Source organism: Rhinoderma darwinii, chromosome 1 (genome assembly GCF_050947455.1).
Source record: "Rhinoderma darwinii isolate aRhiDar2 chromosome 1, aRhiDar2.hap1, whole genome shotgun sequence".
In the NCBI taxonomy this organism is placed as follows: Eukaryota; Metazoa; Chordata; class Amphibia; order Anura; family Rhinodermatidae; genus Rhinoderma; species Rhinoderma darwinii.
The window spans coordinates 248,848,554-248,862,754 of NC_134687.1; the positions used below are offsets into that span (position 1 = coordinate 248,848,554).

General features: G+C 44.4%; 1 protein-coding gene across 3 annotated transcripts in view; it reads right to left on the minus strand.

The window, feature by feature from the left end:
* RANBP3 (RAN binding protein 3) overlaps positions 1–14,201 on the minus strand; it is a 102,373-nt gene that overhangs the window by 39,338 nt on the left and 48,834 nt on the right. For all 3 annotated transcript variants that reach the window (XM_075863467.1, XM_075863457.1, XM_075863476.1), the window contains 3 exons: positions 12,698–12,769; positions 6,574–6,639; positions 5,542–5,634 (listed from right to left, as the gene is read on the minus strand). In XM_075863467.1, coding sequence (XP_075719582.1) covers positions 5,542–5,634; positions 6,574–6,639; positions 12,698–12,769 — 231 coding nt within the window. The remainder of the gene's footprint in view (positions 1–5,541; positions 5,635–6,573; positions 6,640–12,697; positions 12,770–14,201) is intronic.

The following is a 14,201-nucleotide window of genomic DNA, read 5'->3' on the forward strand; positions in this document are numbered from 1 at the left end:
TCAAACACCCCATTTCAGAAACTAGACCCCTCAAAGTATTCACAACAGCATTTAGAAAGTTTATTAACCCTTTAGGTGTTTCACTGGAATTTAGAGCAAAGTAGAGGTGACATTTAATTAATTTAATTTATTAGGCACCATGTCCGGTTTGAGGAGGTCTTGTGGTGCTAAAACAGAGGTAACCCCCCAAAAGTGACCCCTTTTTGGAAACTAGAGACCTTGAGGAATTCATTGTAGTTTTCATGGGGTCCATGCGGCTTTTTGATCAGTTTTTATTCTATTTTTAGTTGGCGTGGTGACTAAAAAACAGCAATTCTACTATTGTTTTTTATTCTATTTTTTTTTACAGCGTTCACCGTGCGCTATAAATGACATATTCACTTTATTCTGCGGGGCGATACGATTACGGCGATACCCTAGGTTTATAGTTTTTTTTTATGTCTTATGGCGTTTGCACAATAAAATACATTTTGTAAAGTATAATTTATTTTTTGTGTTATCTTATTCTAAGAGCCAGAACTGTTTTATTTTTCCATCAGGAAAGTCGTGCGAAGACTTATTTTTTGCGTAACGAACTGTAGTTTCGATCAGTACCATTTTTCGGTACATGCGACTTTTTGATCTCTTTTTATTCCATTTTTTGGGAGATGAAGTGACCAAACAATTGTGATACGGTTTATTATTATTTTCTTTTACGGCGTTCACTGCGCGGGATAAATAAAAACATATTTTTGTAGTTCAGGCCGTTACGGACGCGGCGATAACAATTATGTATAGTTTATTTGTTTATGTATATATTTTTATTAATAATAAAAGGACTGATAAGGGAAAAAGGAGGATTTTTACTTTTAGCACTTTTAAAACTTTTATTTTCTTATTTTTACACAACTTCTTTTTACTTTTTTACACTTTTATTACTTTGTCCCACTAGGGGACTTGAGGGCAGGAGGCCCTGATCGCTATTCTAATACACTGCACTACATACGTAGTGCAGTGTATTAGAGCTGTCAGCTGTTCGCTGACAGCAAGCGTAGTGGGTCCTGACTTTGTCAGGACCCACTAGGCTTCCGTCGATGGCGTAGCCAGAGTCCATTGTTAGGATTCTGGTTGCCATAGTAGCCATCGCGGCCCGCTATCGTGTAGCAGGCCGGTGATGGCAGCTTATCCCCTAAGAAGCCGCGATCGCTATTGAACGCGGCTTCTAAGGGGTTAAATCGGCGGGGACCACCGCGATCGGTCCATGCACACTGAGCTGTGATAGCCTGCTGTCGGAAACAGCAGGTATCACAGCTCAAACACGCGCCGGGGAAAGATAGCGCCGTGTTAACTCAGGTCAGTACTATTACTGAGCTGAGCGCGAACGATGCGCTCAGCAGGACGTAATAGTACTGACCTGAGCGCGAAGGGGTTAATGACCAGGCCTTTTTGCAAGTTAATGACCAAGGATTATTTTTTGTTTTTCCACTGTCGTATTCTAAGGCTAGATTCAGATAGGCGTTGCGGAACTCGGATGTGAAAAACTGACCTTTTCACGTCCGAGATGCATCCGTGCTATGCGCTGCGGGACGGGATATCACGCATCCCCTATAGACTGGAGTCTATGGAGGAATGCGTGAAAAATATAGGACATGTCCTATCTTCTCACAGACCCTTCAAGCGGTCTGTTGAAACAACGGCCGTGTGAACTGCCACATTGAATTATATAGGTTCGTGTGACAGCCATGGTTTCAAGGGCCATCACATGGACGTTTAACATGTTCGTGTGAATAAGGCCTAAGGGTATGTGCACACGACCTCTTTTCAGACGTAATGGAGGAATTTTACGCCTCGAATTACGCCTGAAAAGACGGCTCCAATACGTCGGCAGATGTTCTCTGCAGACGAGCTGTCATTTTACGCGTCGCTGTCAAAAGACGGCGCGTAAAATTACGGCCGCGTCAAAGACGTGCAGGACACTTCTTGGGACGAAATTTTCTCCTGAAAACAGCTCCGTAATTTCAGACGTATTTGGCGTTGTCGTGTGCACATACCCGAAGAGTCATAACTTTTTTTTTTTATTCTTCGGTCGTACAAGGGCTTGTTTTTTGCAGGACGAGTTGTATTTTTCTATTGCGCCATTTTTGGGTGCATGCAATATATTGATTAACTTTTATTAACTTTATTTTAGGAAAGAATTGAAAATAAAACAGCTATTCCAACATTGATTTTAACGTTATAAATTTACGCAGTTCACTATTAACTCATAAATTCACTCAAATTACGTTCCCTTTATTCTATGGGTTGGCACGATTACAGGGATACCAAATACTTAAAGGTTTTAGGTTTTCCTACTTTGAAAATAAAAACCCTTTAAAAAAATATATACAGTGAAGGAAATAAGTATTTGATCCCTTGCTGATTTTGTAAGTTTGCCCACTGTCAAAGACATGAACAGTCTAGAATTTTTAGGCTATGTTAATTTTACCAGTGAGAGATAAATTATATTAAAAAAAACCTGAAAATCACATTGTCAAAATTATATATATTTATTTGGTTTGTGCACAGAGAAATAAGTATTTGATCCCTTTGGCAAACAAGACTTAATACTTGGTGGCAAAACCCTTGTTGGCAAGCACAGCAGTCAGACGTTTTTTGTAGTTGATGATGAGGTTTGCACACATGTTAGATGGAATTTTGGCCCACTCCTCTTTGCAGATCATCTGTAAATCATTAAGATTTCGAGGCGGTCGCTTGGCAACTCGGATCTTCAGCTCCCTCCATAAGTTTTCGATGGGATTAAGGTCTGGAGACTGGCTAGGCCACTCCATGACCTTAATGTGCTTCTTTTTGAGCCACTCCTTTGTTGCCTTGGCTGTATGTTTCGGGTCATTGTCGTGCTGGAAGACCCAGCCACGAGCCATTTTTAATGTCCTGGTGGAGGGAAGGAGGTTGTCACTCAGGATTTGACGATACAGGGCTCCATCCATTCTCCCATTGATGCGGTGAAGTGGTCCTTAGCAGAGAAACACCCCCAAAACATAATGTTTCCACCTCCATGCTTGACAGTGGGGACGGTGTTCTTTGGGTCATAGGCAGCATTTCTCTTCCTCCAAACACGGCGAGTTGAGTTAATGCCAAAGCGCTCAATTTTAGTCTCATCTGACCAGAGCACCTTCTCCCAATCACTCTCAGAATCATCCAGATGTTAATTTGCAAACTTCAGACTGGCCTGTACATGTGCCTTCTTGAGCAGGTGGACCTTGCAAGCACTGCAGGATTTTAATCCATTACGGCGTAATGTGTTACCAATGGTTTTCTTGGTGACTGTGGTCCCAGCTGCCTTGAGATCATTAACAAGTTCCCCCCGTGTAGTTTTCGGCTGAGCTCTCACCTTCCTCAGGATCAAGGATACCCCACGAAGTGAGATTTTGCATGGAGCCCCAGATCGATGTTGATTGACAGTCATTTTGTATGTCTTCCATTTTCTTACTATTGCACCAACAGTTGTCTCCTTCTCACCCAGCGTCTTACTTATGGTTTTGTAGCCCATTCCAGCCTTGTGCAGGTCTATGATCTTGTCCCTGACATCCTTAGAAAGCTCTTTGGTCTTGCCCATGTTGTAGAGGTTAGAGTCAGACTGATTAATTGAGTCTGTGGACAGGAGTCTTTTATACAGGTGACCATTTAAGACAGCTATCTTTAATGCAGGCACCAAGTTGATTTGGAGCGTGTAACTGGTCTGGAGGAGGCTGAACTCTTAATGGTTGGTAGGGGATCAAATACTTATTTCTCTGTGCACAATGCAAATAAATATATAGAATTTTGACTATGTGATTATCAGGTTTTTTTTATTTTATATAATCTATCTCTAACTGGTAAAATTAACCTAGCCTAAAAATTCTAGACTGTTCATGTCTTTGACAGTGGGCAAACTTACAAAATCAGCAAGGGATCAAATACTTATTTCCTTCACTGTATATATATATATATATATATATATATATATATATACACATACATATATAAAATTACCTTGTTTTTGCATTGCCGCATTCCAAGAGCCATAACTTTTTCATTTTTCCATCAATGTAGCCATATGTGGGCTTGTTTTTTTGAGCGACAAGGTGTCGTTTTTTGGTAGTATTTTGGGGTACATGAGACTTCCATTTTATTTGGGGGGGGGGATGGGAGAAAAGGGAATTTTGCCGTTGTTTTTTGCAGTTTTCTTTTTTTGATGCCGTTGACTCAGCGTTTTAATTAAACTGCGGCGATACCATATATGTTTTTGTTTTACACTTTTACTAAATAAAAACACTTTTTGGGGTAAAAAGTGGTCTTATTTTATTTTTACTGTAATGTCCATAAACTTTAACTCGAACTTTTTTTTTTAGTCTCATTAGGGGACTTTACTTTGCGATCTTCTGATTGCAGATATAATGCTTTGGTATACTTAGTATACCAAAGCATTATTGCCTGTTAATGTAAAACGGACAGGCAATCTATTAGGCCATGCACTGGCGGTCTTTGTTAGGCCCTCGGCTGCTATGGAAACTGATCGTTGCGGGGCTGCCGATGGGGTGACAGAGGGCGCTCCCTCCCTCTGTCAAACACATTAAATGCCACTGTTGCTATTGACAGCGGCACCCAGTGGGTTACACTGCTGGAATCGGAGAGCGCTTAGATTCTGGCACTTGGGGCAGGACCCAAGCTGCGTATAACAGTCGTGCTCCTGCCGCTGATCTCGTTGGTACAGTGGCAGCACCCACAAGATCAGAGCGACTGATATTGTGACATCTATCAGTCGCTCGTCGTTAAGGGGTAAAAGTCTATAGTGATGTCAATGGGAGGTCAGAGGCATAAACGCCCGAAGATAGGGCATGTCACTTCTTTTTACCGCAAGCGTTTTTTACCATCCGCCTCCTATTGAAATTAATGGGAGGCATTTTCGGCCGTTTTTTGGCGCTTTTTCCAAGTCTAAAAAAACCTCAGTGTGAACAGGGCCTTATGATCTTTTTTTTATACCTAGGCCTGTAAACATGACATTTAGAGGAAAGAAGGTTTCACCATCGTCACAGACTAGGCTTTTTTTTACTGTAATCCTGACTATTGGACTCGCTACCACAGGCTATTTTGATGGATTTATTGAACAAAACTCATGAGCAGCTTGGATGCCTTTCTTGAAAGATATAATTTGACAAGTTATGGGAAGTAGATTTTTGGGGATGGGGTATTGATCCAGGATTGCCATAATTGGAGTCGGGAAGGAATTCTCCCCCCTAATATTGGCATCGACCTTATAGGGGTTTTGCCTTCCTCTGGATCAACACGGTAAGATTATGAATTTGGACTTCATGGACCGCTGTCTTTTTTCCATCTTATCAACTATGTAACAATACCCCCTCCCCCTTTCTTATTTGTACGATCATTTCTAAACAGACTATAACCCGGTAAATTGACAGCCCAGTAATAGCTTTCAGTTAATCTCTATTACGCTTTATCTTCCCCCCCCAAACACAGTGCACCCTCTCCATTGAGGTGCAGCTCATTCACACAATTACTTACATGGTGTGGAAAAAGTCTTCGGTTGTGGTGCTTGTAACACTGCTGGACGTAGCACACTGCGTTGCTGCTCCTTAGGTTTCTGGCTAGGGAGCCCTAAAAAGTCCAAAATATGTTTTAGGGTAAATCACACTAGCAAATAATTCTAATGTTATAACTATTAGAGAATACACAGTAGCTTTTCTAAGGACTTGTTCACACAGTAAGGGTTCATGCAAAGGTCTGTATTAAAAAGTTGTATGGGTTCTGTATATAAAAAAAAAAGTCCTGAACGTACTGCTTATGTTAAATCTATGGGCTCTAGCAAGTTAAAAGTCTGTATTCCTATACGATCCGTGGGATGCATAATGCAGGTTGAGTTTTCCTAGCAGAAGCCAATGGAGAGCAGAAAAATTTGGATCTGTATCAAAACGTTCAAATGGTTTCTGTGAGAGTGTTGCACTTTGTTTAGAATACCTAATACAGTAACTTAACTGTGAGAACACGGTCTTTGGGTGCCCATACACATAAGATGAAAGTTTGCTGAACCCGTAAATTTCAGCAGAACCGGCCGACTAATCTAATATGCACAGAGGGGTCCTGACCGTCCCCCTAAACAGATGTTGAAATCCAAGACGACCAAACCGGTTACCGCAGGAGAGAAGTATATGATCGCACTTTCGTCATGGTTTCAGTTTATAACAGAAACCACAGAGTCTTGCCGAATCAGTCACACAACAAGATATTACTCTAACCCGATCTAACCCATTGACTGATGCAGAGCTATTCTTCCAAACACTTTTCTTACCGTCAAATCTGCTGGGACTGTCAAAGGAGGCTCCAAATGGAGCATCTGATGGCAGCGTTAACATAGCCTAAGCCAATGCTTTTCCCACTAAAAACACATGCAGGCTCAGCCTCAGTTGAGTTTGCATGTGTAGGCTGAAAGAGCATTCTCACCTCCCTCCATTGTAAAAAATAATAAATAAGTAAAAAAAATAAAAAAAGACCAACCAAATTCAGATTTAAAGAAAAAACAAAAACTGAAAAGGATACCTGCACTGGGGGCCTGTCCGTGAATGAGTGTGGGGGGTTTAAGTCTGAATCCACTGGATTTTTCCTCTAAAAAAAAGAAAAAGAAAAAAAAAAAAAAAAAAGTTATTAGTGGGTAAATAATATTTCTTCAAAATAAAAAAACACATACATTGGGTGCAAGAAAAGAGCGTAACATAAGATTTGCATACAATAAGTGAGTAACGTTAACAGGGAACAGGGCAATTGAGATCAGTAAAAATCCAAAATAGTTCGTGCAGTAGGAATGGGCGATGTGGCCAAAAATGTAAAAAAAAAAATCTTGCATTTTTTCCCCCAGATTGAAGGACATTTCTCGATTTTAATCTCAATTTAGTTATTTTTGCTAAACAAGCTAAAATAATACAAGGACACCTTCTTTTGATACATAAGGGAATTGCATGCACAGCACTGTTGTGGTGGAGCCTGACTAAGGCTGGCACATTGTTGTGGCAGAGCCCGACTACACTGTTCTGACATGAAGAGCAGAATATGACGCACTCACTATTAGAATAAAATGGAGATGCCAAGCAGTAATCATACTCCCAGAGGGCAGGGGAACGTCTCCTCTGCTTTTTCCAGCTTTGGTAGGCATGCAGTTGCACTAGTCTGCAGGACTCGCCAGTTCCAGACACACACAAAGCACATGTGAGGAGGAGGAGGGTGTTTTTTTGCTCCTTGTAGGAGTGGAATCCCCAATACCAGGTCACAGCTTTGGCAAAGCTGTGGCCGGGGATTCCGCTCCAGTAGAAGTCCCTGCCTTTGCTGTCCATATATTGACACAGTGACGTCAGGGATTTCTCCGAGAGCCGTCCCCTACAGGAAAGTAGGGGGGGGGGGTGACTATGTACAAGGGGGCTGTGTAGCATTACCTAAAGGGGGGCTTTGTGGCATTGCCGACAGGGGGGCTGCGTGGCTCTACCTCCAAGGGGGGCTGGCTGCGCGGCACTACCTCCAAGGGGGGCTGGCTGCGCGGCACTACCGCCAAGGGGGGCTGGCTGCGCGGCACTACCGCCAAGGGGGGCTGGCTGCGCGGCACTACCGCCAAGGGGGGCTGGCTGCGCGCCACTACCGCCAAGGGGGGCTGGCTGCGCGCCACTACCGCCAAGGGGGGCTGGCTGCGCGCCACTACCGCCAAGGGGGGCTGGCTGCGCGCCACTACCGCCAAGGGGGGCTGGCTGCGCGCCACTACCGCCAAGGGGGGCTGGCTGCGCGCCACTACCGCCAAGGGGGGCTGGCTGCGCGCCACTACCGCCAAGGGGGGCTGGCTGCGCGGCACTACCGCCAAGGGGGGCTGCGCGGCACTACCGCCAAGGGGGGCTGCGTGCACGGCCGTGATCTTCGGGTCGGCCGGCCGCAGAGTGTCACCCGCGATCCGCCCGCATCCATCCATTATTTTCTATGAGCCTGGAACGCAGAACACGGCCGTAATATGACATGTCGTTCTTTCGCCGGTCCCGGCTGCTGGGCCATGCACGGACCTTGGAAACCACGGTCGTGTGCATGGACCCATAGAAATGAATGAGGCCGCAATTCTGTGTATTTTTGGGGGAATTGCGCCCACAAAAGCACGTTCGTGTGCATGGGGCCTTACATACATTTATAGTAAATTATGTAAAAAAAGAAAAGTTTTACCATTGTTTGGTGTTTGCTTCACTGTAAGGCCCTGTTCACACAAGTTTTTTCGCCCGTGGCCATTGAGCGCCACAGGCAAAAACACTGCCAAAAACGCTTTCTCTGCCTCCCATTGATGTCAGAGGGAGGTCAGAGGAGTCAACGCTCCAAGATAGGGCATGTCGCTTCTTTTTCCCCCTCAATGGCCGCGGGCAAAAAACTTGGCAAACGGCGTGCAGGCAGGTCAAAATCTGCCTCCAAATTCAAGACAGAATTTTGATGCAGAATTTTCTGCCAGCAAAAAAAACTCTGTGTGAACAGGGCCTAAGGCGGGATTCACACGACCGGGTCGTTCCCGAGCCCGAGTGTCGGCCGGTAAAATCGGCCATTTTGCCCGGCCGGTTTGCATAAAGTTATGCATCCGTGCCGGGCCGGGCAGATCCGGACAGTGACATCAGCGGCAGCTCCTGAAGGGGAATCCCCATGTGTTCGGGGATTCCGCTTCAGGAGTTTCCCCTGATGTCACTGCCCAGATATGGACAGAGACATCAAGCGCTCTGTCCAGGAGCGGAATCCCCGAAAACACGGGGATTCCGCTCCTTCAAGGAGCTAAAGTGCGGCTAGCACATAGCAGAGCGGGGAGATACCTCCCCGCTCTGCTATAGTGGCGTCGCTACAGTAGTAGCAGCCGCAGCAGCTGCTGCTACTACTACTAGCGGCGCCATCGAAGGTGTCGCCGAGCCAGGGTGCTTTTAACAAGCAGGGGAAGGGAGCCAGCGCAGCGCTCCCTTCCACCTGCTGTACACCCCGGCCCTGCAACACAGTGTACAGCGATGCCATTCGTCAGAATGGCATCAACTCCTCCTCCTCACATGCACTCTGCGCTGTGAGGAGGAGGAGATGGAGCGCAAGCGCCGGGAAACCCGGCCATCACTCGGAACACATTCCGGTGATGGCCGTGTAATACCCGGCCCCATAGACTTCTATGGGAGCCGGGCGGCCGGGTGTCCGGGCAAAGATAGAGCATGTCCTATTTTTTGACGGCCGGATTTTCCGGCCGTCAAAAAATTGGTCGTGTGAATAGCCCCATTAGGGGTCTATCATTCCTAATGCAGCCGGGTGCCGGCCGATTTATGAACGGCCGGCACCCGGCCGGGAAACCCTGCCGTGTGAATGAGGCCTAATACAGGATCTCTTAGAACAGATCCAGCAGCAGGTGAGGAAAACGTGCTGACTGGATTGTGTGTACCAAGATGTCTGGCATAGGTGGAGCGGGTAGACTTACATTTATCAGGCTGTGAAAGGGGAGGGCGAGGTAGATGGGTGCCTGTACTTACACTACCGTTCCGAAGTTTAGGGTCACTTAGAAATTTCCTTATTTTTGAAAGAAAAGCACAGTTTTTTTCAATGAAGATAACATTAAATTAATCAGAAATACACTCTATACATTGTTAATGTGCTAAATGACTATTCTAGTTGCAAACGTCTGGTTAATGCAATATCTACATAGGTGTATAGAGGCCCATTTCCAGCAACCATCACTCCAGTGTTCTAATGGTACATTGTGTTTGCTAACTGTGTTAGAAGGCTAATGGATGATTAGAAAACACTTGAAACCCCTTGTGCAATTATGTTAGCACCGCTGTAAACAGTTTTGCTGTTTAGAGGAGCTATAAAACAGACTTTCCTTTGAGCTAGTTGAGAATCTGGAGCATTACATTTGTGGGTTCGATTAAACTCTCAAAATGGCTAGAAAAAGAGAGCTTTCATGTGAAACTCGACAGCCTATTCTTGTTCTTAGAAATGAAGGCTATTCCATGCGAGAAATTGCCAAGAAACTGAAGATTTCCTACAACGGTGTGTACTACTCCCTTCAGAGGACAGCACAAACAGGCTCTAAACAGAGTAGAAAGAGAAGTGGGAGGCCCCGCTGCACAACTGAGCAACAAGACAAGTACATTAGTCTCTAGTTTGAGAAATAGACGCCTCACAGGTCCTCAACTGGCAGCTTCATTAAATATTACCCGCAAAACGCCAGTGTCAACGTCTACAGTGAAGAGGCAACTCCGGGATGTTGGCCTTCAGGGTAGAGTGGCAAAGAAAAAGCCATATCTGAGACTGGCTAATAAAAGGAAAAGATTAATATGGGCAAAAGCACACAGACATTGGACAGAGGAAGATTGGAAAAAAGTGTTGGATGGACAGACAAATCGAAGTTTGAGGCATTTTGATCACACAGAAGAACATTTGTGAGACGCAGAACAACTGAAAAGATGCTGGAAGAGTGCCTGACGCCATCTGTCAAGCATGGTGGAGGTAATGTGATGGTCTGGGGTTGCTTTGGTGCTGGTAAAGTGGAAGATTTGTACAAGGTAAAAGGGATTTTGAATAAGGAAGGCTATCACTCCATTTTGCAACGCCATGCCATACCCTGTGGACAGCGCTTGATTGGAGCCAATTTCATCCTACAACAGGACAATGACCCAAAGCACACCTCCAAATTATGCAAGAACTATTTAGGGAAGAAGCAGGCAGCTGGTATTCTATCTGTAATGGAGTGGCCAGCGCAGTCACCAGATCTCAACCCCATAGAGCTGTTGTGGGAGCAGCTTGACCGTATGGTACGCAAGAAGTGCCCATCAAGCCAATCCAACATGTGGGAGGGCCTTCTGGAAGCATGGGGTGAAATTTCTCCCGATTTCCTCAGCAAATTAACAGCTAGAATGCCAAAGGTCTGCAATGCTGTAATTGCTGCAAATGGAGCATTCTTTGACGAAAGCAAAGTTTGAAGGAGAAAATTATTATTTCAAATAAAAATCATTATTTCTAACCTTGTCAATGTCTTGACTATATTTTCTAGTCATTTTGCAACTCATTTGATAAATAGAAGTGTGAGTTTTCATGGAAAAGACAAGATTGTCTAGGTGACCCCAAACTTTTGACCGGTAGTGTAGATCAGGGATAGATGGAGGCACAAAGGATAATGATGATTCTAGTGTGTAGAACAGTGTGCAGGGAGGGAGCTCTCTGCCTGTAATTAGAGCAGGGAAGGACACTGTGACCATACAGGGGCGTGGCAGTATGCAAATAGCGAAGATGCGACTGTCTCCTCAGATACAGCAGGGGATCATGGGTATGGTGGGTTACAAGACAGGAAACAGCCAGGACCAGAATCAAGGGATGTAAAAAACAGAAAGAGAAGCAGTGACGATGGAGATCAAACAGAAACTGGTGAGAAGTTTAATAGGGGGTATTAGGGAAGGCAAATCAAGGTTAGGGGACACTTTTTAGAAAAATGTTTTTTCCTGGACAACCCCTTTAACCTCTCCACACCTCTGACTTCTGGTGAGTTCAGGTGAGAGTACTATATCTGCCTATATGTTGTATCACTCTTGCTGGCATATTATTTCAATATATTTTTGGATTTTATTTACTTTACTTTTGCGCACAAACGTATTGCACAGGGGCTCAAGAAAGCTGGCAAAACATAATCTGTGTCCTCCCAGTAGTCATGTGCATGTAAATCACACAGAATTTATCTGAAAGCTGATGGGCATTAGATCACTCTTAGGGTATGTTCACACGGCCTATTTACGGACGTAAATCGGGCGTTTTTGCCCCGAATTACGCCCGAAAATAGCGCCTCAATAGCGCTGACAAACATCTGCCCATTGAAAGCAATGGGCAGACGTTTGTCTGTTCACACGAGGCGTATATTTACGCGCCGCTGTCAAAAGACGGCGCGTAAATAGATGCCCGCGTCAAAGAAGTGACCTGTCACTTCTTTGGCCGTAATTAGAGCCGTTATTCATTGACTCCAATGAATAGCAGCGCCAATTACGTCCGTAATGGACGCGGCGTTCAAGCGCCTGCACATGCCGGTACGGCTGAAATTACGGGGATGTTTTCAGGCTGAAACATCCCCGTAATTTCAGCCGTAACGGACGCCCTCGTGTGAACATACCCTTAGGGTATGTGCACACGTAGTGACCAAAAACGTCTGAAAATACAGAGCCGTTTTCAAGGGAAAACAGCCCCTGATTTTCAGACGTTTTTTGAGCAACTCATGTTTTTCGCGGCATTTTTTACGTCCGTTTTCATTGGAGTCTATGAGAAAACAGCTCCAAAAACGTCCAAAGAAGTGTCCTGCACTTCTTTTGACGAGGCTGTACTTTTACGCGTCGTCGTTTGACAGCTGTCAAACGACGACGCGTAAATGACAGGTTGTCTGCACAGTACGTCGGCAAACCCATTCAAATGAATGGGCAGATGTTTGCCGACGTATTGGAGCCGTATTTTCAGACGTAAAACGAGGCATAATACGCCTCGTTTACGTCTGAAAATAGGTCGTGTGAACCCAGCCTTAGCAGTGATGTGCATACAGAGGAAAAACTGGAAAGACACACACCATGACCTATTGAAAGGCAATTCCTTTCAATTACTATTTCACAGTATTCTCACAGGACTAGGATGGTGTATCTGCTTTGCTGCTTACCTGGCTCAGAGTCAGAGTTCCCTGTGGAAGGCTGACAAAAGGTGGATGGCATGAAAACATTGTTCTTCGTCACTAAAAAAATAAATAAAAACAATTTAAATTAGTTTTATTTAACATATTGCAAACAGAGTATTTATGGCAATTAGATAAAACATCATAATAACAGTAACAACACTATTAACATATAGATAACAGAGTCAGTAATATGTTTGTGCAGATCCATTAAATACAGTTTATCCAATTGCTAAACTATACAGATAAGTAAAAAGGATAAATGAGAAGAATTTATTTTAGATGTCAAAAGTAAACCATGTAACAGGACAAGTCGCCTACATCGCATTTCAAATCATTTGAAGTGGTCACGTCCCAGGTCATCAGTAAATCAAAGAATAAGGGTATGTTCACACGCTTAACAAAACACGTCTGAAAAATACGGCGTTGATTTCAGAGAAAACAGCCTCTGATTTTCAGGCGTTTTCAAAGCCGAGAATGAAATTTGGAGCTTCTTTTGAGGCTTCTTTTCAGAAGTTTTTTTTGAGGCGTTTTTCATAGTGTTCAATGGAAAATCAGCTCCAAAAAACGCCTCAAGAAGTGGCATGCTACTTTTTACGGGGCGTCTTTTTACGCTCCGTTTTTTGACAGCGAAGCGTAAAATAAAAGGCTTGTGGGAACAGAACATCGTAATTCCCATTGAAAGCAATGGGCAGATGTTTGTAGGCGTATTAGGGGCATTTTTTCAGGCGTAATTCGAGGCGTAAAACGCCTCCATTAAGTCTGAAAAGAGGTCGTGTGCACATACCCTGAGGGTATGTGCACATGATAACTGCAATTACGTCTGAAATTACGGAGCTGTTTTCAGGAGAAAACAGCTCCTGAATTTAAGACATAATTGCATGTACTCGCGTTTTGCGAGGCGTCTTTTACGGATGTAATTTGGAGCTGTTCTTCATTGGAGTCAATGAAAAACGGCTCCAATTACGTCCCAAGAAGTGTCCTGCACTTCTTTTGACGAGGCTGTAATTTTACGCGCCATATTTTGACAGCAACGTGTAAAATGACAGGTCGTCGGCACAGAACATCGTAAAGCCCATTGAAAGTAATGGGCAGATGTTTGCCGACGTATTAGAGCCGTTTTTTCAGACGTAATTCGAGGCGTAAAACGCCTCCATTACGTCTGAAAATAGGTCATGTGAACCCAGCCTTAGGCTTTATTCAGACAAACGGGAATTACGTCCGTGCAACGCGTGTGATTTTCACGCGCGTCGCATAGACCTATATTAGTCTATGGGGCCGTGCGGACATGTGCGTGATTTTTACTCAGCGTGAGTCCGCTGAAAAAAAGTTACGACATGTCCGTTCTTTGGGTGTTTTGCGCGAATCACACACCCATTGAAGTCAATGGGTGCGTGAAAACCACGCATGCCGCACGGAAGCACTTCCGTGCGAACTGCGTGATTCACGCAACAGCTGTCAAAAGGATGAATGAAAACAGAAAAGCACCACG